This window comes from Phaenicophaeus curvirostris, chromosome 6 (genome assembly GCF_032191515.1).
Source record: "Phaenicophaeus curvirostris isolate KB17595 chromosome 6, BPBGC_Pcur_1.0, whole genome shotgun sequence".
Classification (NCBI taxonomy): domain Eukaryota; kingdom Metazoa; phylum Chordata; class Aves; order Cuculiformes; family Cuculidae; genus Phaenicophaeus; species Phaenicophaeus curvirostris.
The window spans coordinates 50,854,997-50,879,993 of NC_091397.1; the positions used below are offsets into that span (position 1 = coordinate 50,854,997).

The window sequence follows — 24,997 nt, forward strand, 5'->3', positions numbered from 1 at the left end:
TTTCATGGTGATTCATTTCTTATGCTCAGTTGTGAATCCTGCATATGTGGAACTGCAGAGTGCTTACACATGGACATGAGATTCAAATTCAGCGCTGGTGTGAATAAACAGTATAAATTTTTCAAACCTGAAAAGTTGAACACTTTGCTATAATTTGCATCTTTTTATGCCCTCAGATTAGAGTCTTGTCTGCTGCTGTTTTGTCCTCCTCTCCTCTTTTGTGGCAGTTTTTGATGGAAACTTACACTCCTTTGAGTAGCATTTCCTTTATTAGTAACATGTTGGCTGAAATAATTTTTCCTTGGTTATTAAAGAGGAATTAAAACACACCATGTATGTTTTCTGTGAGATGAGTTAGACTGTTTTATAGTAATTGGAGATTAAATTTCTCCTGCCTAACTGTAACTGGCTAAAAGTTTATCATCTAACCTAAGTTTTAAGCGTTGATACCCCTCCATGTGTCAGTGGAATGGGAGAAGTACCTGCAGAAAGGAACTGGTCATCTTCCTATCAGATAGCAATTTACCATGGAATGAGTTGCCCCAGGAGGCACCTGTAGCACCGGCTAGTTTAAACGAGATGCCTTCTTTTTAGTTTGTTAAAGCTGGATTTGCCTTAAGCTTCTCTCTGTTCTTAGTTTCAAACATGTTGCTGGCACCTTGGAGATGTTTCAAGTACTTCTGCAAAGTATCTTAGCTCTCCAGAGCAGGAGAGAAGTTGTAGTGCTGTGCAGCTGGCAGTGTTCGTGTCTGTTCCTGGCTGTTGGTCTACATTGCAGCCTTGCTCCCATCAACTGACCCGCTATAAAATCCAAGCTATTCTGCACCCACTCATATTTGGATTGCATCTGCTGGCATTTTCCTCTTGCAGTTATATACTGAAATCACAGCTCAGTGCTTTCATAATCACTGTGAAGCATAAAATCATACTGCATTGCTACTTTTTTTTTCTTTTCATTTTTGAACAGCTGTATAAAGCATCAAGAAAATCAAGAAGTATTGTTTCATGCCTGTATCTTGAAATTTTTCCATTTAGGGACTTAAGGGTGTGGAAATTGATTTGATTATATTCTAAAGGAACAAACAGAATAGAGATAAAATCTTTTGCTTATTTTGTACTTCAAGATGTTTTATTTCATAAAGGAATATTAAGAGCATAACTGGGAAGAAAACCAGAAAGACTTAGGAAGAAAACTGACGCTTCCTTAAATACCTAGAGGTCACCGTATGACAGAAAAAAAGTAATTTAATGTTCAGAAAATTATAAGCTGGCTGAATATCTGTTCTGGTTCAGCCGCAAAATAAGGACAGCAGCTAGAAATTAAAAAGCTACTTGGAACAAAATGGCAAATGAGGAAGTGGAAACTAATTGATATAAAATAAAAGTAAGAAGTATGGAAGATTTCTAGGGGGAGCTAAAATCAGGAAATGAAAAAACTGTGGTTGACAAGGCAAAGGACAATAAAAAGTTTTAGTGTATTAAGAACAAAAGTCCTAATAGTTTGAGCCACTAGATGGAGATAGTAAGGTTGTTACGAGTGACTTGAAAGAGCTATAAATGTTAAATAAATATTTTTATTCTGTATTTTGAAGAATGCTTGATACTATCCTCATTTCATGAGTGTGCTGAAGCACTTTCCAAAATGCCTGGAAGAAAAGATGTCAACCAGCAGCTACTTGGAATAAAGACTGTTTAAAACCCATAGGCCTGGATAACTTTGGCACAAGAGTCCTAAAAGATTTTTTGAGGAGATCCTCATTTCATTGATGAACCTTCTTGAAGGAAAAAAAATACCGAAAAGCAAACCAAATGAACAAACACACACACACTCCACTCCCAGCACCACCTCCCCCCCCAAAAAAACCCAGAAAAACACCAAACCACCCACACGAAACTAGAGGGGAGTGCAGGAGTGCTAATAATTTACTGGTATTGAAATGTAACTGATCGCATCACTATAATTTCTGAGCAAAATGAAAAGGTCACTAATTAATAGCACAATAAACTTTAATTACATTACTTTAACCAAATCTAAACAGACAGTTGAAACAGGCAGTATAAGCAGACCATTTCACAGTAATATCTGGTTACTTGAGATTTGTCATTTGATTGATAAAGGTGATTTTAGAAATAATAGACATGCATAGTTTTGGCTACTGTTTTCTTTTAAACAAATGCACTCTACAGCATAAGGCATGCAGACCTCTGATTAAGGAGGAATTAATTCACAGAGTCTCTACATACCAAATTTAACTAATTCACGATGGTACAATCAGAAATGCAAAATGCAGGTCAGACTTATAAATGAATTTCATCCTGTAAATCAGAGTGCGAAAACCAAAGAATCTAGAATGTGAAATCTGTACAGAATTTCTCAGTGCGACATCTGGATTTTTAAACTTCGGTTTATATATTATACATTTATAAATTGTGACTATACAATGCTTGGATTTGGTGATGAATCTTAAAAAGTATGTTGCAAAATTGTACAGAGTGTCAGCAAGATGAACCAAAAAGACACTGACTAATTTGTTCCCCTCACCAGGGTTAGTGATGGATTGTCTACGTGCGATATACTGAAAAGCCACACATTAGACAGATTTTATGTAATGTAGTACATAAATGAAATTACAAGAGAAAAAGGGAGAGAGGAAGGAAGGACTATGCATATTGGAGCAGGTGTTACAACCAGTTCCAGTTTTCATTCTTTGACTGAAAGAAATAGATTTTGTGTGTGTGCAAAAATATTTTTGACATGGACTCAGACTAGCTCTTGATCTTGTTGCTTGCCTTTAAGGCTGTCTTTCTCTTTAAAATTATTGTCAATATTCATGGTCAAAGAAGCTTCTGCACCAGTTGTGTATTCAGTCACACTCATTATCTTACATTTTGTCACATGATTAGGAGCAAAAGGTGACAAGAGTGGGCAGCAAGAAGCAGTCATAGTGTAAAATGTTGGTTTGGTTCTATGTTGGCAGCATTCTGTCTGTGTAATAACTATTCATATCCATGGGAAGGAAATAGAGAAAAATATGCCCTTTCAATTGCCACGCCATCTGTGTTGAAACTATAAAATACTAAAAAGTACTAGTTTTAAGCTTGCAAAAATGCATATTATTGCTATTTATATTTCCAAAGTATCATATGCAGAAAATCCCAGTTGCTTAAAACGAACAGTGCTGCAAGTACTTTATTGAACTGACAAAGTCTGCATGTCAAAGATTTATAAAAGGCTCTTTGAATAAAAGGTGAATCTTTGTTTACCTCTCAAAACCACTTCTATAGGAGGTTGTGATTAGCCATTTCCAATAGAGAAAGGAGCATTTGATCAGATAGCAGCTGAACTAATGAAAAGCATCATGGAAGTGACAGGAAGATTAATTAAGTTCCTCCAGTTGTATTCACGTGTGGCAGTATAGAGTTCCTTTGGGTACTGCTGCAGTTAAATGGTATTCATGGTGACAAATATTGTAGATTTCCAGAAGTGACACTTCTGAGTCAAGGGTAAAAAACACATTTAGTAGTTTTAGCCAGTGGAGAATGTGCAAACCCAAAAATGAGCCTCAATGGCTAGTTAAAATATACAAACATAACATTTTCCTTTCCTTCTTATCCTTTAGCATAACCTCAAGAGATTAGTAATAAATCACAAAATTTACAGTGTTGTGTAGTATGTCTTAAGCTACTCCAGATTGCTTCAAAATAAAAACAAACCAAATTTCTTGATGATGTACTTAGTAACACTTATTTGGGTTGAGGCACGAAAATATGTGCACTTGGAAACGTTTTCAATTAGTTTTGGAGCCTTACAAAACTGTGGCTTGTTTGCTGCTTTTATTTGTGCAGTGTGGTTACTGTAGTACTAACAGGAATGAAATATTTGCAATACATAAATTTCCAAATTGTTTAGAAGTTCTAGACCATTTTACTTTCAAGAATCTTTTACTTTTGGAGTGCTTTTGGTGAATTAGTAGGTCAAGTATGATTTGGACTTCTTTTTTTATACAGTAGATAAAATTTAATTTAGGAAATCTGGAAACATTTCAAGTGTATGAGATCTTTTAACCTACTACACATGATGCGTAAACTTAAAATGTGTGTTTTGTTTCCTACTATTACACTTCTGCCAGCAAAGAGTCCCTCAATATGCTTCTTCATTTGTAAGAAAAGGTTTGTGGTCAGCTTTGCTAATTGAAATTCGTCAAAGCCAACTGGTAAGAGTCTGGGTATAAATCTAATATTAGTTCCCTCCTGGGAGAGTTCTAGACTGGAAGAGAGTTTTCCAGGAATCCTAGGGAACTAACTGGGTGCATTAATATTAAATATTAATTTGTCTCTGCAGCAGACATGCCTGCGAGTGGTTTTAATACTTACTATGGAGGCATTGTGTAAATCCATGGATAGATACAAATCAGTAGAAAACATAGATAGCACAGCTAGTTCACAAAGTGCCCTTCTGGATCTAGACCAAATCAGGCATGGGGAGTAACCTGTAGCTTTCCTTGCTCTGGAGATATGTAGAGTATGTGCTCTGCTTCTGGGAATTATGTACTTTCAGGTTGCTTTTTGTTTATTCTGAGGAGGTAATATCTTGTGGGGTAGTCTGTGTTTTGAAAATCTGCTCTTTGTGAGAAACCTTTTACCACAGTGAGGTTGTCTAGGCAAGGAAGGACAGAAGAAGTCAAGTTGGAGATGCTATCAAAAAAAAAAAGTAGGTTGTTGGAAAAAAAGATTTCAGGCAGTAGAAGCCATTTCTGTTACTAGAAATAAGGGCGTGGGGTAACCGTCCTAGCAGGAGGTACTTTCTTCATGTTATGTTTATTGCTGAATCAAGAGGGTCTGGAGGGTTTCTTTTTATAGGTGAACCATGCATGAGAATACAATACTTTTGCAGTTGACCTGCATCTGTACCAAAGCTAAGTGCTGGTAAGCCTGTGCTGGCTTGTTGATGATTAGGAGTTTGCACCTTAGGCTGACATCATGGACCAATTTGGTTATTCGTTCTGCATGATCCTGCATGCCCAGACTGGCTCTACTCAAATCTACAGATGCATACAAGCGTGTTTGCTGCTCTGGACTGTGCTTCCTCACAGTTGTGTTTAGCAGAATCCTCAGTGCTTGAGATAAAACACCAGCAATTTGGGATTGCAGTTACAAAAATAACCCTTACTTTCAGTGACAGTGACAATATCCCACTCTGGGAATAGAATTTATTCTTTGTCCTTTGCTTGGAACTCTACTTCTTTTTGCTGATGATTAATGCTCTATATGTGTAAATGAAAGCAGAGTTTAACATGAAGTATGTGAATTAGGCTTTCCAGGAGAGACCATCAGTGACTTTGCCTCCTTCCTTGCATTTGTTTCATAGTTGAAATACAAAGAAATTAAAATAAGTTTCATGGGTTAGTTTTGCTTTGTCTATTTTGACTGTATGCCTATTGTAAGAACACAAATAAGATGCAATAAGAGTGCAGATGGCCCTGAGTGTTTTGCATCCAAAAGTGCAGAACTGCAACGGACGTAACATTCTGAACCAAGTAGTAAAGAATATGTCAATCTATGTGGCACTGCTTTTTATACTTGCTGAGGCACTGATCTACCATCAAGCTCTGCTGCATTGGTACAGGTATTGTAACAAAGCAGCCAGCTCAAGAAGGGATGTTTAAAGGCAGCACGGTTGCTGCCTGATTGCTAATGGTACATCTACACAGCCATTATCTGTCTGTACGTAGGCTCTCAGATGGCCAGCTAACTGCACAAATCAGTAACGCCTATCAGCCTGGAGAAGTGTCAAGACTGGAGGTAGCTTATATCTCGCAGGGTCTGACTCCTGGCAGGATGAGCTTGAGCCTTTCTATGATAAAGTAAACACAGCCTAATAGGCAAATGCTGTGTCTGGGTGCAGGCTGTCCTAAAGGGCATCGCTTTTACCCTCAGTGAATGGAGAGGAGGGAATGCTTGTCCACAGAAAGCTCCTGGTAGTCGCTTGTACCGACTGCTCAGAGGACATTGGAAAGCCTCAACTGAGATACTTTAAACCAGCTGTTAAGGATAGTATTCAGTCCTATAGCAAGGTGTCCTTCCTTGTACAGTAAAAGTGAATGAGTATTACAATGATAAAATACAGGAAAATGTCATGAATACATACACTTTGTTCCTTGCTATCCAAACCCTCGAGTTAAAATACAGGCCATGGTTTCTTGACAGCTTCTTTTTTTTCTTTTTCTCTTTTTTTTTTTTCCCCCTGGGGTCTGTATAGTATTTCTTCAACGTGGTTTGGGATTTGTTCAACTTATATTGCACAAGAAGTCTCAATCTTCCTCCCTCACACACTATGACCTCAAAGCACTCCCCTGCACTGTGTGCTTTTTAGTTGTGAAACAAAGTTTATTCTGGAGTCTTTCTGTGTACCATCTTTCATTTCAGGCATGCCTCTTCCTAGGTGCGGTTGGAATAAGAAAGGGCATTGAGAAAAGCTAGGCATAAGAAAGGGAGAACTGTGGGACTGGCAGTGAGGGACAGGACTGAAATTCATGCCCCAGTTCCCCCTAGCAGTGTTTTATCTCAGTGATTTTCATACAGGTAGCATGAAACCTCATGAGAGTAATGCAGCAGAGGACTCTTGCTGAGAGATGCATAGCAGCAATGTGCACCAGGGCTCTTAACTCTTCTGCTGCAATTGGAGCATTCCTGTGCTGGTGGGATAATTTTGCCCTATGTGATTGGACTTCATGAAATAGTAGTTACTGTGTGGAACTTCTATAAATAAGAAGTGAAGCTTTAAATGAATTATACCTGTCATCCTCTTTCCTGTAGAATGAAAGCATTCAACCCATTAGATCCTATTATAATGAAATAAACACTTTAGCATACCATCCATTATTTTTTACCTTTATTTGCTTTAAGTTTATTATCAGTGATACATGCCGGACTGACAGTGGGAAACTGATATCCTCTATTGATTCATAGAAGATATGTAATACGTGCATAAGTACTGCCATGCCAGTGTGTGTCAGATCCATCCTGAGGCACTGTGTGAGGATGGTGGAGAGTATTTTGGTATTTCTTTGGTCTTTCATCCTCTGAAGCTGCTGCTAGTTCATATAGCAGCAGGAGCTGTGTGGGAACCTATTTACTATGAACTTAGAACAACTCCGTTTGTAACAGAATGATAAAACAGCTACCAGCTGCTAATGACTTATCAACCTAGGCTGGAAAGCAACCAGAGACCTGGAGGGTGAAAGGTTGTAAACTCCATTACAAATCCTCACTGTCATAGATCTCCCTCCTCATGCTTTGTTATTCATGCAAAGAAATTGTAGTTAAAAAAATCAGTTCAGCTCTATTGACATTGAACTACCTATTTGACAGTTGATTTTTAAAAATAGAAACAGACTGAGCTTTATCAACCATTAGAGTTTATATCATTTATTGAAATCGAACTACTGATTTAAAAAAAAAAAAATTCTAGGAGGACATGGTCTTGCAAAGTGCTGAACATCTTTATCCTCTACTGAAGCTGGGAAATCAGAGCAGTAAGGGCTTCTCCTCGAGCCTGCCCTTCAAAGAAAAATACGCTAACAATATATGCTTTGTCTTTCCAATCTATTATGTAATTGAGCACATTATGTCACTGCACACGTTTGCTGCCAAGAAAAAAAAAAAAAAAACAAAACAAAACCACCAAACCCGCTTACCATTTTAGAAGGGCTTTTTTTTTTTTTTTTCAAGCTAGAGTTAGGTTAACCTGAATATTAGAGCACGTCGTTGCGAGCCTGTTTAAGAAAAGATCTGTTTGTAGTACTCTTAGTCCTGATGTCACAGGCACAGCAAGGACATCAGAAGGAGGAGTCAGATTACAGTAAGAATGGGCAGTGCAGCATGCAGCCGGAGTAAACGCTAAATCAGACAGGGATTGTATCAGGGATAAGACTGCCTGCAAAGCACTCATCCTGTGGAGGCACACTGCTCACTCACGCTTCTTGTGCTGGGAAATTTCCACATAATGTAGAATGAAAGAGCTCTGTTTTACATGTCAGCCCTGTGCGGGAGCTAATGCTGAATACACAGCGGTGGGATCCTGACTGCATGATTAATGAGAAACATAATGTATTTTGGTAAGTGTTAACTGTGATGTAATTCTGCTTCTGTTCATGTTATCAATAGGAGTGATTATTATAAATTTCAAATTCAAGAACATTTTGTGCTGGCACGCACCTAAAACTGACAACTGGGGAATCCTGTCGGCTGTGCAGTTTGAAAGGATTCCATTGTCTAGGAAATTTTCTGTTTGAGTGGGCTACTGCGTAGTTTTAGTGGCTTGAAAAATAAGCTAGATAGGATGAACTCATCCTAGGTTTGTTTTGTATGAACTTGTGTTTCATCTGCTGAGAGGGAATGAGAAATGGTTGTAAGGCATGGGAAGTTTTAGACCAACTTAATGTAATGGACAAGCTGCTACTGCACTGTCTGTGGTACGGAGGCACAATAAACCGTAGTATTTCATTCAGTTTGTAGTTTGAAGAATTCAAAGATACAAAGGTGAAACAATGCTTCTTTTGCAGTGGTGTGTTTGCAGAATACTCTGCATTATGCAGATCACCAGTGTGGGGCTGGCTTCTAGCATACCAGGAAATGCATATTATTTTAAGCCTTTAGAGGTCTCTGAGCTGTTAAATATTTGTGCAGAGTTTAATTTTGTTGCTTGATGGAAATCTTCCTTAGGCTTACAGCTGAGCTGGCTGCACACCCTAAAAACATGTTGGAACGTAGAGCTATGTCTAAGCAATGTAGTGCTGCAGTACTGAGCTGGGATGTGTGATTGCAATATAGTGCTGCAAGTTAGTGCTGCTAAATAGAAAAAAAAATAAAAATAGAAAATTTGGCGGTGTGATGGAAAAATACCATTCTTGGCTACTTGAAATCTCATCTAGCCTCAGTGTTAATTTATAGCTGCATAATACTTAGAATGAACACAGAGCAGAGAGTTGGAAGGTTTCTGGGACATTCAGCAGCTTTCTCAGTTTCATTAAATATTGAATCAGGAGTTCACTTCAGGCTTTTAGAGAACTTTTGTAATATTCTGAGCCCTGTCACAAAAGTACTAAGCTTTATGGCAAGCTAAGCATTATTTTCTTATTTTCGTAAAATTAAAAATACTGGGGGTGTTGTCTTTAACAATGAAATCCATCCATTATAAAAGCAGATTAATGTTGATGTAAGCTGTTTGAACAGAAAAAATTGAACTGGCTGAGTTTTTAGAACCGTTCAGAGTCCCTTCCAAAGAGAAATTTGCAATGTTTTAGTTTTCTGTGTTTTCCAGAGGCTGAGGAAAAATAGGCAAATATTATGGTTTTAGGTTTGAGCAATTTGGATTAAGTCTTTTCACCATTAAAAATGTGTAGTCAGATTAATTTTTTTCTCATTTCTTTTGGGGCATTTTTCTACCGTTAATATCATTGCAAGCGTGAGATGAGTTTTCTTTTTTTACAATCAGCTTTGCAACAATTGCCTCTGTAACTAGGATTAAAAGTTATGGTTTCCTGAAGTTATGTGGGTTCGGGTATTAGGTATATATGTTAGCTGTATGGTACTTAATTTTTTTTCTGTTTGTCTATAATTTTCAGAAACACGTAATGGCGATCAAACTTCTTCTAGTGTTACTTCTTTGAAAAAATACAAACGGCTGTTTCACGTACTCATTTGGATTTTGGTGCAACACAAGTTTTTAATTGGAACTAACTGGATTGTGCTTCCTCTCTGCTTTGTAGGAATTTTCACTTCTGAGAGCAGAGCTGAGAGTTGCTGTTAGGCAGGTTCTCCATCTTCTTTGTTTAGCCTGAAACTTCCTTTAATATTAAGTTTTAGATGATTAGTCTCATTTCTGTCTTTTGCATAATGAAGTATGAGCTAGTGGGGATAATATTTATATGTACCTGTTTTGGGTGTTTTCCTTCTCTGTTTGTGAGAAGCCAGAGCATCTGAAATCTCACCTGTCCCTGTTGTAACACTACACAAAACAGTATTGCACAGAGCTGGATGAAAGCTCGACAGTGTACATCACACACCTATTTAGACTTAAAATTGCTGTAACCATCACACAGACAATATTAGAATTTTATATTTTCTGAGGAAAAAAAAATATTCCTTTCAATATTACTAAATAATTCTGTGGTATTTCATTGTCTGTGCAGGATAGTAGTGGGCCGCCTAAGTAATAGGAAAGGAAGAAAAAGAAAGCATATCAGTATGTTTGTATGCATCTAGCTTGTTTTTCTGGGATTTCTTGGCTAATTGCTGCTCATGTAAGGTAGCGTAGCGGGAACACATCTACAGAATTAAGGTTGGAATAAATACTGAAGTAATTACCATATAAAGTAAGTCCTAAGCCTCTGAAAATATTATTCTTATAGAGCAAGTATCAATGGATGAAGTGAGTTTCTTAACCATCAGAGAGAAATGTTACTAAATTCAGGAGTCGGTCATAGTGTTTCTTGGTCTCCTTAAAGCTGTAGCCTCCAAGATGTTGGTCTGAGATATTCTACTATCCTACTGCATTCTACTATGTATATTCTAATATTTGAGCTGAGCCTTCACATAATTAAACTTATTGTGACCCTTCTAATTGCATGAACCTTTCTTTTACATTACACTGGAATTTTGATGGAGTGCTAATTTTCACTCACCGTGCTGTGCTTTAGAGTTTGTTGTTTGGTCACCGTGGATACATTTGTTCCTTGCCGTATTGATTTTGCATTCATCATTTCAAGTTGAACAGAAATGTTGGATTGTAATAATAATAAAAATCCTAGCAAATGATGTAGTGTATTTATAGAGTAAGTCAAAAGCCAAAGAAAATAATAAATTTCTGCTAAGTGTTTTAATAGGTAAACGTTTTGCACGTAATAACATACATACCTACCCCAAAGCAACTTTTGCTTGCATTTATCATCAAGTTAATAATTTAGCGTAAGATAAAAGTCAGTTGTGCCTGTTTTCAGCAGCGAAGAGAGGAGGAATGGTGAGTGACTGTCAGTGCCACAGTGCTAACATTGCACATCAATGGCCGTAGCTGGTTGCTGCCATCTCTGCCTTAAAAGGTCCCGCCGGCTGTTGCTGCCTTGGGCTAAGCTTCATCCCAGCTTTGCATCTTCCTCGGCCTGGCAGCGTGGGAAGCTCGCGGGAGCTGGCTTGTTCTGAGAGCACAATGGACCCTGTGGTACCCCTCAGGCTCGGTCATCAGTCTGTTTGGGTCAGGCGTCCTCTTTTTGAGAAGTGAACGGGGAGAGCTTTTGGTGTGTGCCCTGCACCGGCGCTGTACATGCTGCTCATCGAACCAGAGTAAATGCTGCAGTGATATTGCAGTTATGGGACAGTGAGCACTGATCCTGAGGGCTCAGTAAACCTTGACTGGAATTGAGAGGGAAGCCAGTCCTCCACCCCCACTGCCACAAAAACGTTCTGTGTGCCCCCATACCTTGCCCTTACTGAAGAAACACAACCCCAAAAAAGAACAAAAATTGAAATTTGCAAAGAAAAGGGGGAAAAAAGAGAGAACTTTGTAGCTTTCCTTTCCTTTTTCTTGCCCCCTCCCCCCCCTCCACCTCCTGTGAACCTATTATTGTTTTAAGCAACTTTTCTATGTTTCCGTTCACATTGTACATATATTGAAGTGGAAATGAATATCCTATGGAATAGAATAATAGAATACAATTTTTGTCTGAAAATGCCATAACAATTCTGTGTTGGCTGTTTTCATTTTTGATGGAGTCAATTTTGTAGAGTGTAGTAATTCATCTGCATACATACTACTATTCTGAGTATCACTTCTTATTTCTGGAACACTTTCTTGTAGAAGAGATTCATGCTGAGTGAGTCATAGAAGAAAAAATACCCCCTCTCCCCCCAAATCTCATCACTTCTTTAAAGAACACACACATTGTACGAACCAACCAACCAACCAACAAAACCTATTTTAGCAGTTTCAGTGAAAATATTTAGTTGTCGTCAGTTTGGTTTTAGTCATTTTTATTTTCTTCTAGGTTAGGCACTGTGGAGGCCTTTCGTAGCATTTCTGTTTGTCTTCATTTAAGGCAGGATGAATCGGTGATAATAGGGCTATGCTTTTAAAATGTTTTGAGAAATCCAGATACTGGATTATGAACTGTATTTAATCACCAGTCATCTGCAATAAGTGTAGTTAATATACAATAGAAGCTGTATGTGACAGAAGAATTCAGCTGAGCAAGCCAATGTGTAGGATCTTGAAATCTGCAGGAGCCTGTGTTTATACTTGGAACATTACAGCCTCCTGGGCCGTGGAGTTCAGATCCTGAAGTACTGAGTAATCATGAATTCATGTATACATAATAATTAAAAAAAAATCCTGTTTGAACTTACAGAAACTTCTCTGAGCTAGATTGTATCCTTTTCTATTCTGTTAAGAAACTGTTCATTTAAAATACCTCTAAATATAGCCAGTATGTTGCTATAAAAAAAGGATGATTTCACCATTTCACACACACACAAAGAGTAATTCCCAGTGTTACCCTTCTTGTGGATGGCAGAACTGCTCCAAAACTCAAATCAGAGTTAATAGTTTCTTGCTTCATTAGAGAAGATTAGATCACAGTTGCTTCATCTGAAAGTCCTGTAACAGAAAATGTCTGTGTGTGCGCACGTGTGCATGTGAATGTGTGTCTGAACATGTTTAACTGGGTTGCTGTGGAATCTAATCTTGCATGCCTTCATAACAACTATCTTACTTCTGTTAAGAATTGAAAGTTTAAGCAGAAACTGGAATTTTAAAATCTTTATTCATCCATTTGTCCTTTTTCATCTTTATTCCTAAAAGAAAATTCATATAAATTTTTATTTTTTTTATAAAAATATCTTAAAATAATGAGAGTCCTTGAGTGCAAAATTATCTGAGAGTCATACATTTTCTATCTCTCTGTGATTGTGTGCTAATATCTTTCCATGTTATCTCAACTTTTTTTATAACCTGGTGGCAGTTCTAAAAATCCTTGCATTTACAAAAATGTTAATGGGGTTACAGGAATTCTTTCAAAGCTTTTGCCTCTCCCTGCACTAAAGAAGATGGTGGCACTTGAAAAAGAACAAATATATTTGGGCTTGATAAAGGAAATATTTCAATGTGGCATTAAATCATGAAAAGTTCTTGAAATACAGTAGAGGTCATAAGGGCTTCCGTTTCAAAAAAGGGTTATTATATGTAATATACTGCAGAGATTAGTTTTGCAGCTGAAATTGCATAGATGATTGGTAACATTCAGGGAAAATGCAGCAAAAGAGGTTGGCTAGAAATACTAAAGCCTGAAGTGTTTGAGATTGTACTTGAATCAAATTGCAGGGGTTGAAAGTGGGAAGAAGCTTCGCTCTGTCGCAGGTCTAAGTCGCATTCTGTAGGCGAGCCTACAGTGCCTTGGTGATACATTTCTGCAAAGTCTGCTTAGGAGTAAAAAATCTAATGTACAAAGCTGCATTATCAGCATGCTCATGTATTTACATCTCCTTGTCTACTTTATTGACCAGTTCTTTTCGGTCTCATGCTCATGAGCAAGTTGCCTTCAATTTCTTTTGGTTTGCTTTGTACATATGCACCATAAAGATTTACTCCAATCATAAGGATGGCATGACAGCGTAAAGAAGTTGGCAATGGTCTAGATCAAATGTGAAATAAGAAAATACAGCTGTGATTTAGAATTGGAATTGTAAGAGAGGCTTTTATGAAAGTTCAATTGCTGTATACTGTTGTCTCTTGTTAACATATATGATAATCCAGTTCTTTCTCTTTTGATGATTAAAATTGTATCCATTTGAAACATCTGTAAGTTTAGGAAAAAAAGGTAAGACATCTTCAGTCCTTATCTAGAGCATTTAAACAAAGGCATTTGTTCTCTATTTTTTTTCCCCCTTTTTGGCAAAGGTCACAACTACTTTAAAAAGTTGGGGTTAGATCAATCTATTTCTTTTTTTAATATCTCACCTAGCTGGCTGAACCAGTTGTTTGGAAATCATGGGAAATCCTTTCATCACTATGGGATCAGGTCCTGGCTCTATTACATAGCCAACTAATTTACTCTAGATTATAGTCCCTGCAGATTTCAGAATTTAAAACCATAATGTACTACTTGCTTTTCAAGTAAAGCTTGAAAAGCTCCTGGGGTTTGGTGTCTCTGAAGCAGTTACAGGACATAAAAAAATCAGATGGACTAGGAGTGTCTCCTAACTATGGGTATGGCCATTTGAATTTTAGTGTATACTTAGGATCTCAACGGTCTTTGGCTTATTTTGGTAATATTTATACTGTATATTGTTTATGTATTCTGTTCATTACAATGCAAACCATCAGTCTCTTCCCCAGTTCTCTCCTTCAGAAAACAGGATAGAGCCTTAAAAGTGAGTTTATATTAAAAACTAGTCTCTGAATATTAAAACTACTGTCTTAAGAACAAAGGAGAGAAGCTCAGCTTAATTTATGCTTTTGATTATTACTTCACAGTGGTTCTCCTATTTATTTACTTTTATGCTGTAACTGAAAAATTAGATGGACAGTACAGTTCATTCAAATGAAAGCCATGAAAATTTCCTCGACTTCTTTTGTTCTTATAGGCCTTGTTTACTCAGTTTGTTTACTATGGAGCATAGTAAGTTATGAAGATGGAGGGAGATAACTGCTGTGTTTTCCAATACTGTTACCCATCGTTACACTAGGGATCAATATCAAATGGAAAAAAAAAAGTCAGAAAACACAGAGCCTTGGCAAGATCTGCAATTGTGAATGTACAAGGAGGGAGGAAGCCTGTCTTGGTAGCACAAACAATATCAATGCTCCTCTTGCTCAGCCAAGTCATTTTTCAGTAACAACCCAAGGGTTTACTGTCTCTATAGTGCAATATTTAGCAAATTAGTTTTTGTTTGCTAGTATTTACCTGTGAAAACCAATCCACTCACCTCCTTTCAAACCCAGCCACCTATCAGGAGGATTTAGTTTGCCAGATATGTGACTATTATACAGCAGGCACACACCACTTCTTTGCTTTTCTGTCATTACTGGTAAATTGTGCTGCTGTGAGCAGCAAATTTTTCAACAGTGTAAGTTGTATGAGCTTGTCTGCTTGCAGGTAGCACAGAAAAAAATAGTATCTTTGCTTTAAGCCTTCATGCTGCATCTGTTATTTTCAGTAGCCATTTTTATTTCTTTGAGAAAGAGGAAACAAACAGGCATACATAGAACTCTGTCTAACCTCCTATTTAACTTTGTCGTTCTTTTGTTTGTAAAGGATAAATTCTAATAAGTCAAACAGGCTATATAATGGTGAAGTTATATTTAAAACCTTCTCTTTTTAGTCTTCCTCTCTGGCTGAGGGCATGGTCGCCACATGAATTTGGGTGTTGTAAAGCCATTTCAATGTGTTATTTGTAATATCCTTATGTGCTTTTAGCGCTCAAGACATGATGTAACCATTTGCAAACACTTGTCTCACCAATGCTGACCACAGTCTGTCTGCCTTGTAAAACTGGTTATTTAGTCCTCCTCTCTGCATGCAGTGCTAGGGCAGTTGCACTAACTTCCTAGTAACGCATTTAGTTTCTCTTGGCTCAAATCTTAGTAGCACTGAGTACTTGGAAATTGTATTGGTCCACATGGTATGATTTTTCTCTCCTCTTTCATTCTTTACTAAGAAAGGTTCTGAATTAACTATTTTTCTTTTCAATTGGGTTGAAGTAAAATTTTCAATGCATTTATAGATTCCCAGTAGTTTTTTCTTTTTTATTTTCATTTTTTGCAATTTTTTTTGTAGGATATAAAAGATATTTTCTTACATAGGTACCACTGACAAACATGCTCAGTGCTAATTATCACCCCGCTTGCATTCCTATGGTTCAGTAACAGCTGGACATCTGACATCTCTTTGAATATACAGTATAGATAGTACAATACTTTGCAGAAATGCCTTTCTATGGTCAGATCTGTGTATATGAGGTGAGTATCCTTCATATTAGCATTTAGCTCTACACACACTAACATTGTATGCAAGATTGCCTTCCTAATACACGCAGGTTTTCAAGGTAAAAAGAATCACTGCCCTTAAACAGGGACATCACTACACATAAGCAGTCCACACAGATATGCTCCTTCGCATGAATAAACTTACTGAATGTAATAAACAAACACTGAAAGACTGAAAACTCATTTTAAAAAAATCAAAGCAGCATTTGAAATCTGTCTAACAACATAGATGCAATCAAAATGTGATTGTGGAAAGCCTTAGAGTGTGTGAAATGTATATAAATTCTGCTGGCAGAGAAAGGCAGGCAGGCAGCAGGTAATGTGCTGTGGCGTGCTAGTGCTGCAGCAAAATGGTACTGGCAGCACCACCCTGCACAAGCACCCCAAGATGACTGAACAAAACTGCTCTGATTTGCCCTTAGTGACTAACTTGGAGCAATATTGTCATCACATGCTATCATCAGCACACAGGGAAGAAAATTTATTTAAATAGGCTGAAATTAACCTTGTGAAGGCAATGAGCGATGATGCCACGTGTCGCTGTAGACATCCAGACAGCTCCACAGATTTTAGGAAGATAATGCAAAGTGTAGAATGTTAATTTATTTTCATTGCTTATTCTCCTATGCCCTGATTTTTGTTTTCTAAGTTAAATATGACCAAAAGAATTATTATAGAGAGGAAAAGCAGCACAGAACTGGTAGGCAGTCTTTGATGATACTTTGCATTGAAAGAACATTAACAATTAATACTCCTAAAATATTCCTCAGTTTATTGTAACAATATTCATGTGACTTGTATAAGCTTTTCTTGCATTTCTAGTAGGAAGATTTCTTCACAGAAAGATTCACAAAAATAAATATTACATTAACTTTATTGTAATTTATTATAAAGGAGTTTTTATGTTAAAAGCTATGTCAGCACATGTTCAGAAATACAAAGCTCACTTTAGATTCATCTGGAAACAGAAAGAGTGCCTTCTGACCTCAGTATATAGTCAAATGAATTATGAATGTTTTATATCAAATAACTATTTGAGAGTCCCCAGCTGAGCTAATATCTTCCAAATCACAAAGATAAGAAGAAATAATGTTCATTCTAAATTATTAGCCCTTTCTAGGTAGCTCACAGTAATAGATGACTAATATTGTTAGAGAGTGTTTAAGATAATAAATAATCCTGTTAGAAATCTTTCCAAGATGCCTGTGATCTTCAGTTTTACAGGTTCTTCTGTCTATGTAACCAACTTCAGTTCTAGCAAAAAATGTAGGGAGCTGCTTTTGATAGTGTACTAGTTGAGGGAATATTGATGGTTTGCCTGAAAGAAGTTGGGCAGATTTTGAAGTCTGTTGACATAACATATGAATGCCAACTGCTAGCAGGTATGAAAAGAAGCCCTTGCATGTTAAAGGATCTTTCAGCAAAAATTGAGCTTTCTCACTGATATTATTTTTATTGAGTCAAATCTTTTCTTCATAGCTAAGGAGGAAGTTTGCAGAAAGTAATTATTGTTTGTAATGAACTGTGGAAAGTGTTGGACTGTGTTAATAGATTTGCTTGAACTCAATTTCATTTACTGGACCTAACATGCTGAGAAACTTCCATGGCTCCCAGTAAAGTAAGAATTTAAACTGTGCTGGAAATATTAAATCAGATCTAGGCTAATTAAGGTAACTGTCAAATAATTTGTAACAGTTGTGTTTAATATCTTCAGTAATTTAAAATGTGAATTAAATGCTCTTTAAAATCTTAAATTGATCATCAGCAGTGTAGTAAAACTTTGACAGCCACTTGGGCAGCAGGTCAGGATCTGGAGGACGCTGGCATGCCCAGCAGCATGGTTGTCATGTATTTCTTCCTCACCCACCCCTAACCTGGAAGTATAGGAGGAAGAATTTATCCTTTTGGGTTGCAATTCCTGCCTAAATGGTTTTCCCTGTCTTTCTGCCAGAAGAGGCACTGAATATGATGGAAACCTGAGCTTGGGGAGTTGGGTAACTTGAGTTGTGTTGGCCTTGTGTGGGAGTCCTTCTTAGGGGAAGATGCACCTACAGAAGTGAAAGCACTGTCATAGGTCTCCCCATGCTAAAGGAACTCTGCACACCTGCTGGGGAAGACTCCATTAGCTCCTTTTGATAGTTTCCATGGAAAGGCACAGAGATTAACAGGCAATGAAAGCTATGCTGATTTCTTTTTGCTTTTCAGGAAATTATTTAAAACCACTAACCTCTTTTCCAGAAACTAGCAAGCAGCTCTCAGCTGCAAACAAAATATAGTTATTATTGCTCTTATTAATTTCAATTACAAATCATCAATGCCAATAACGATAATATCGAATTCTTAAGTCAGATGAACTGTTTAGTGCTATACATCCCTAAGTCCATATCAATTCTTATTCTTCTTTTTAAAAAAAAATCCCCCCAAAAAAACACACGAAAATATTTTAAATCTACCATGACTGTCTTTTTAGGTTTACATTTGTAAGGAGTTCATCTGTATTGATAGGATGGGACCTTTCAAGCTTTCCTGATTATATACAGGTTATGTAGAGTATGTCTTGATCATAGTAGTCCTATTTAAATTCTATTCAGTTTCAAGGAAGCAACTTCTCAAGTGATTTGTCGAACTGGGTTGCCTTTTTTGTCTCATTAAGGTACATTATTGGCAATATCATTAAAGAGATGGGGACAATTCTATGAATAGTTTAGTAGTCCACGGTGATTCTTCTCCAGTTAACAGACTCTACACTAGTTAAGCAGAACAGCACCAGTAAGGATAAGCTGAAGTTTGTTCTTCCTCCCCCCCAAAGCGGATGAGGCTTAACATTTTTCATAGAGCGTCATCCCATACAGTTCTGTTGATGTTTCTGACCACAAATCATATCAAGCTATCATTTCTGTGGGTTTGTATCTCAGCCAGAAAAAGCTGCATGTGGGAGAAGCTCATTTCTAATCTTCAAGATTTTAACATTTCCAATTGTGTGCCTGGAGCTGCTGAACAAGACATGTATTAAAAATGTGTATGGGTAAGAATTTCTAGTGACAAGGAAGCTTTAATTTGTAAGTAGAATGTCGGTTTGACTTTTGAATGTGTCATTTTGGAAAGGCCAAATAACATTACACTTATAATAAATAGCAAATTTGAAATGTATAGATAAAATCTTATACTAAATCATGTCTAATAAGAGGTCATTGCTCATGCAGTTAAAGTAGGAGCAATAATTTAAGAAAACATTCTTAAAAATAGATTTCCGTGTAAAAAATTTTAAGAGGTTTTCAGTCCCCACAGGTGTGTCTGTGTATCCACTGCCTTACATGCCTTTTCATTGTGTGGGTGCCCCTGAAGAAATAGCTCATACCAATTTTTCCTAGCTTTCAGTGAGGAGAAAGAAACTTGAAATCATGTGAGTGGACAAACACCACTAAGGGACTTTCTAATAGTAGTCTTTGGGGGTTGATTTTTTTTTTTTTTAAAAAAAAGGGCTAAAAAAAATTAAAATGAGCTAAAACCAGCTTGCTTAGATCTGCAGAGGAAGCTGTAGAGTAACAGTGAAGGGTCTTCTTGATGAAAGAAAGATGCTCCGCTGGGAGCGAAGTTCTCAGCTTATACTTGCAAGAGCAAATGGCCTATTCATTCAGGCCCCCAGACATTGAATTTTACTGACTTTTTTAGTCTCTTTCCATTGTTCTTGGGTCTCCACCAGTCTTGATAGTCTGAGTCTATCAACTTAGTAGCATGACCAGACTTGGCCTTGGTAGTGATCTACAAAAAATCAGTGTTAAAAAATGCACAGTGGGGCAACCTAAACTTGAACTCTGCATTGCTTTCTTTTGTGTCCCTGCTGCAATGTTGTTCAACATTCAACTTTAAGCACCTCATTAACAGTTCCGTTAATACGATTGACACTTGACCTTAGACACAGAGATCCATTACATTTTTACCACTTCTGGAACTGTGAATACTCATGTAGCTGAATGCCTTAGTTATTTGATGCTTTCTAGGAGCTTAAGTGGTAGGTTAAGTGAGAAATAAAATGTCAATTTTTTTCACATGTGGTAGCAACAGAATCTACATAGCAACGCCAAACAGCTGTGTGAGCTTTAGGCCTTCTTAACCCATTTTAAGCATGACTTAGCTGTCTGAAGAGTGCAACACAGAAAACCTGACCCTCCCCTTTTAAATTCTGTCATTATCTGGGCAAGATTACATTATATTCTCCTCAAGTACAAGTGAAACAGAACAGCCAGAACTACAGGTTTGTAGAGTCTTTTCTTATATGCTAAGTCAAATCTTTCTGTAATGCATAAATGAAGATCTGTGAACCTGCAGTTACCCAGTGACTGAGTTAGAAGAGCAGAAATTGTAAGGTCCAAGCCACAAGATCTGTGCCAGCATTGGTGGTGTGGGACAAATCTTAACTTAAATTTTGTCATGGCTTGGCCCACCTTTGCTGAAATTATCTCAGCATTCCAGGTTAACACACCCAAAACACTGCTCTGAATCAGGTGATTTATGTTTATTTGCAGCTCCAGATCTGTATAGTTGGCTTGAGCATAGGCTTTTGGAATGCAACCCTTATACGGGCAAGCCGTGTTTGGTTTCAGGTTTCTTAGAGGCTTGCATGCAAAATTGCCTCATTGCTTGGATTGATAGCTCTAATTAAGCAGCTTGTGTGTTTCAATAGCTGCCCTTAATATTACAGCTCAAGCCAATACCCAGTGTAACTCTCCTTAAGTCACTGGAATTATACTAAAGGAGAGATAGACCTCTTTTTCTCAATATGTTGTCTTTTTTGGTAAGTTTACGGGGCTTTTTAATGCCATTTATATATCCAAGAAGTATGTTCTTGGATCTGGGATAATCCTGTTCCTTTTTAAAGATGTGATGTCAGAAAGAAAAGGTGGAAGTCTTAGTGAGTCATTGTCAATATGCTTAGAGTACTTCATTTTCATCTTGTGTTTATAGTGTCATTATTGCATTTCTCTTATGTGGTTCATCTTGGTGTTTTGTGAGTTGGTCTTGTGGTCTTGGCAGTGCCATATTCTGGATTATGCAAACGGTCTCCTGTATATGGTGATGTGGGTCAAGTATTTGGGGTTTTGATTCATACTTCAAATTGAGCCCCCTTTGTAAAACTGTAATCCATTTTTAGTAGAACAGGAATTCTCCTGGTTTAAAACTCATTGTTGTGAAACATTTTAACTGTTTAGATAGATGGAGTAATGCAAATAAGGGATAGACTCAACTTCTGCATGCATGAATTAAAAAAGAATTAAGTTTCTCATGTTGTTCTACTGGTGGAAGGAATTGGAATAGTTAAATTTATGCAGAAATATTTGCAGGATTGAGGTTTAGCAGAATCTTGCATTTCTATAGCAATCTGACAATTGGTTGGCTCACTTCACTGGTTTAATATAATCTAATTTTATTGGAAATGTACGATTGCCTCTTTTGGAAAGCAGAGATGATTAGATGCATGAGGCTCTCACTACTATTTAGCAGTAGAGTGAGAGGATGGGGAGATGGATCCAACTTGTTAACAGATTGTTCCGTTGAAGGTTCTTTGCACTTGCCCTGCCTTCTAATCTTCCCAGACACTGTAAGGTTCTTCTGATCAGATTAGTATACAAGATTTATTGAAATTCAAATGTGTTAGTGTTTGGAGGGTTGTGAGTTGCTCATCTCCAATAGTAAAATCATATTGAGAAATCACTTGAATTACTTGATATACAATTCAATTAAAATAAATGTCTGCTGCCCAAATTCAGTGGATTACTTTTCTAGTTTAATGTGAATAAAGTAATAAAAATATTAGGAACATGTAAAATAATGTGATGCAAAGAAGTCAAATGATGATTTTAACTTCACTTTAAATAGTCAAGGCAAAGCAATGCAATGACTTAAAAGGATCAGAGCAAATACTTCCTTATATAACATGCTCAATAACATCTGGAATTATAATACCTAGGCTTAACATTATGAAGCTGCATGATTCTGATCCTTCTGATCTACATGGATTATCAGAAAAGTCTGCACAGGAATTTTTCTCCTCTCATGGTTACAAGGCCTGTTAGCAATGCCTTCAAAAAAATACATTTGCCTTAGTGTCTCTCAAGTAACTGGTTTACATAGCAGAACAAAAGTTGTTTCTTCTGTTCTGTTTTGTCTTTCTAGCAGAAAGAGGTTAAAAATAAAATAAAACATGCCAACTGAGGTTTTTTTTTTTCCTGTGGAGTGACAGTGTATGTGTTATGCCCATGGTCTGATTTTTTTCAAGCACCTTAGTAACATGAAAGCATTTGAAAGGAATGAACTGAAATGTTTGAGGTGGGTTGGGTTTATGCTAGGCCTGTTTCTAGATATCATAGAATAACCAGGTTGGAAGAGACCCACTGGATCATCAAGTCCAACCATTCCTATCAAACACTAAACCATGCCCCTCAGCGCCTTGTCCACCCGTGCCTTAAACACCTCCAGGGAAGGTGAATCAACCACCTCCCTGGGCAGCCTGTTCCAGTGCCCAATGACCCTTTCTGTGAAAAATTTTTTCCTAATGTCCAGCCTAAATCTCCCCTGGTGGAGCTTGAGGCCATTCCCTCTTGTCCTGTCCCCCGTCACTTGGGAGAAGAGGCCAGCACCCTCCTCTCTACAACCTCCTTTTAGGTAGTTGTAGAGAGCAATGAGGTCTCCCCTCAGCCTCCTCTTCTCCAGGCTAAACACCCCCAGCTCTCTCAGCCACTCCTCGTAAGACTTGTTCTCCAGCCCCCTCACCAGCTTTGTTGCTTTTCTCTGGACTCGCTCCAGAGCCTCAATGTCCTTCTTGTTGTGAGGGGCCCAGAACTGAACACAGGATTCGAGGAGCAGTCTCACCAGTGCTGAGTACAGAGGGAGAATAACCTCCCTGGACCTGCTGGTCACACCGTTTCTGATACAAGCCAAGATGCCATTGGCCTTCTTGGCCACCTGGGCCACTGCTGGCTCATGTTCAGTCCCTGTCAACTAACACCCCCAGGTCCCTCTCCTCCAGGCAGCTTTCTAGACAGACTTCTCCTAGTCTGTAGCTGCACAGGGTTGTCGTGCCCCAAGTGCAGGACCTGGCACTTGGCCTTGTTAAACCTCATGCCATTGGACTCTGCCCAGCGGTCCAGCCTGTTCAGATCCCTTTGCAGAGCCTCCCTACCCTCCAGCAGATCAACACTTCCACCCAGCTTAGTGTCGTCCGCAAACTTGCTAAGGGTGCACTCGATGCCTTCATCCAGGTAAAAAGACATTGAACAGGGCTGGACCCAGCACCGAGCCCTGGGGAACCCCACTTGTCACTGGCCTCCAGCTGGATTTCACACGATTTCCCACCACTCTCTGGGCCCGGCCAGCCAACCAGTTTTCCACCCAGGAGAGTGTGTGCCTGTCCAGGCCAGAGGCTGACAGTTTCTCAAGCAGAATGCTGTGAGAAACTGTGTCAAAGGCTTTGCTGAAGTCCAGGAAGACCACATCCACAGCCTTTCCCTCATGCAGCAGCTGAGTCGCTTTGTCATAGAAGGCGATCAGGTTAGTTTGGCAAGACCTGCCTTTCATGAACCTGTGTTGACTGGGCCTGATCACCCGGTTCTCTTGCATGTGCTTCATGATAGCACTCAAGATCACCTGCTCCATGACTTTCCTGGGCACTGAGGTCAGACTGACAGGCCTGTAGTTTCCTGGGTCCTCCCTGCGACCCTTCTTGTAGATGGGCACAACATCAGCCTCCAGTCCAGTGGGACTTCCCCAGTCTTCCAGGACTGTTGGAAGATGATGGAAAGGGGTTTGGCCATCACATCCGCCAGCTCCTTCAATACCCGTGGATGAATCCCATCCGGCCCCATAGACTTGTGGGTGTTTAGTTGGGCTAGCAAGGCTCTGACCACCTCCTCTTGGATCATGGGAGCCTCATTTTGCTCCTCTAGCTCCTGGGTTTGTACACAGACGGAAAAACTTTCTTTACAATTAAAGACTGAGGCAAAGAAGGCATTAAGTACCTCAGCCTTTTCCTCATCCCCTGTCACTGTTGTTCCTTCTGCATCCAATAGGGACTGTATGGTCTCCCTAGTCCTCCTTTTATTATTTATATATTTATAGAAGGATTTTTTGTTATCTTTCACAGACTTGGCCAATCTGATTTCTAGTTGAGCCTTAGCCCTTCTGATTTTTTCTCTACACGATCTCACTTCCCTCCTGTAGTCCACCCAAGAGGCCCGTCCCCTCTTCCAGAGCCCATAAACATTTCTCTTCTTCTTGATATCACTCAAGATCTCTCTGTTCAACCAAGCTGGTTTACTCCCCTGCCGGCTCTTCTTCCAGAACATGGGGATGACTTTCTCCTGAGCTGCTAGGATTTCATTTTTGAAGAGCTCCCAGCCCTCATGGGCTCCCTTGCCCTTAAGTACTGTTTCCCATGAGACTTTGCCAACCAGCCTTCTGAAGAGATCAAAGTCTGCCTTCTGGAAATTTAACGCTACTGTCCTACTAACCACCCTCTTCTCTTCACCTAGAACAGAAAACCCTATCATCTCATGATCACTTAGTCCTAGGCGTCCCCCTACTGCCACATCCCCCACAAGGCCTTCTCTGTTCACAAACAGCAGGTCCAGGAGGGCACCTTCCCTTGTTGGTTTGTTCACCAGCTGTGCAAGGAAGTTGTCTTCCACGCACTCCAGGAACCTCCTAGACTGCTTCCTTTCTGCTCTATTGTACTTCCAGCAGATATCAGGCAGATTGAAGCCTCCCACCAGAATGAGAGGCATCCATCTAGAGATTAACCCCAGCTGTTTATAGAAGAGCTCATCAGCTGCTTCTCCTTGGCTGGGTGGTCTGTAACAGACTCCCATCACAAAATCTACCTTCTGGTGGGCTCCTCTGATTTTAACCCACAGGCACTCAATCTCCTTATCACCACAATCCATCTTAACAGTGTCCAAGTCCTCC

The 24,997-nt window shown here is 38.7% G+C and overlaps 1 protein-coding gene across 4 annotated transcripts in view; it reads left to right on the forward strand.

Moving 5' to 3' along the window:
- ZNF385D (zinc finger protein 385D) overlaps positions 1 to 24,997 on the forward strand; it is a 404,649-nt gene that overhangs the window by 236,917 nt on the left and 142,735 nt on the right. The window contains exon 1 of one of the 4 annotated variants that reach the window (XM_069860138.1): positions 7,838 to 8,117. The exons of the other annotated variants lie outside the window; for them this stretch is intronic. Within the exon in view, the coding sequence (XP_069716239.1) occupies positions 8,096 to 8,117 (22 nt within the window). The 5' untranslated portion in view covers positions 7,838 to 8,095. Of the gene's footprint in view, positions 1 to 7,837; positions 8,118 to 24,997 lie in introns of those variants that run through there. 4 annotated transcript variants of the gene reach the window in all.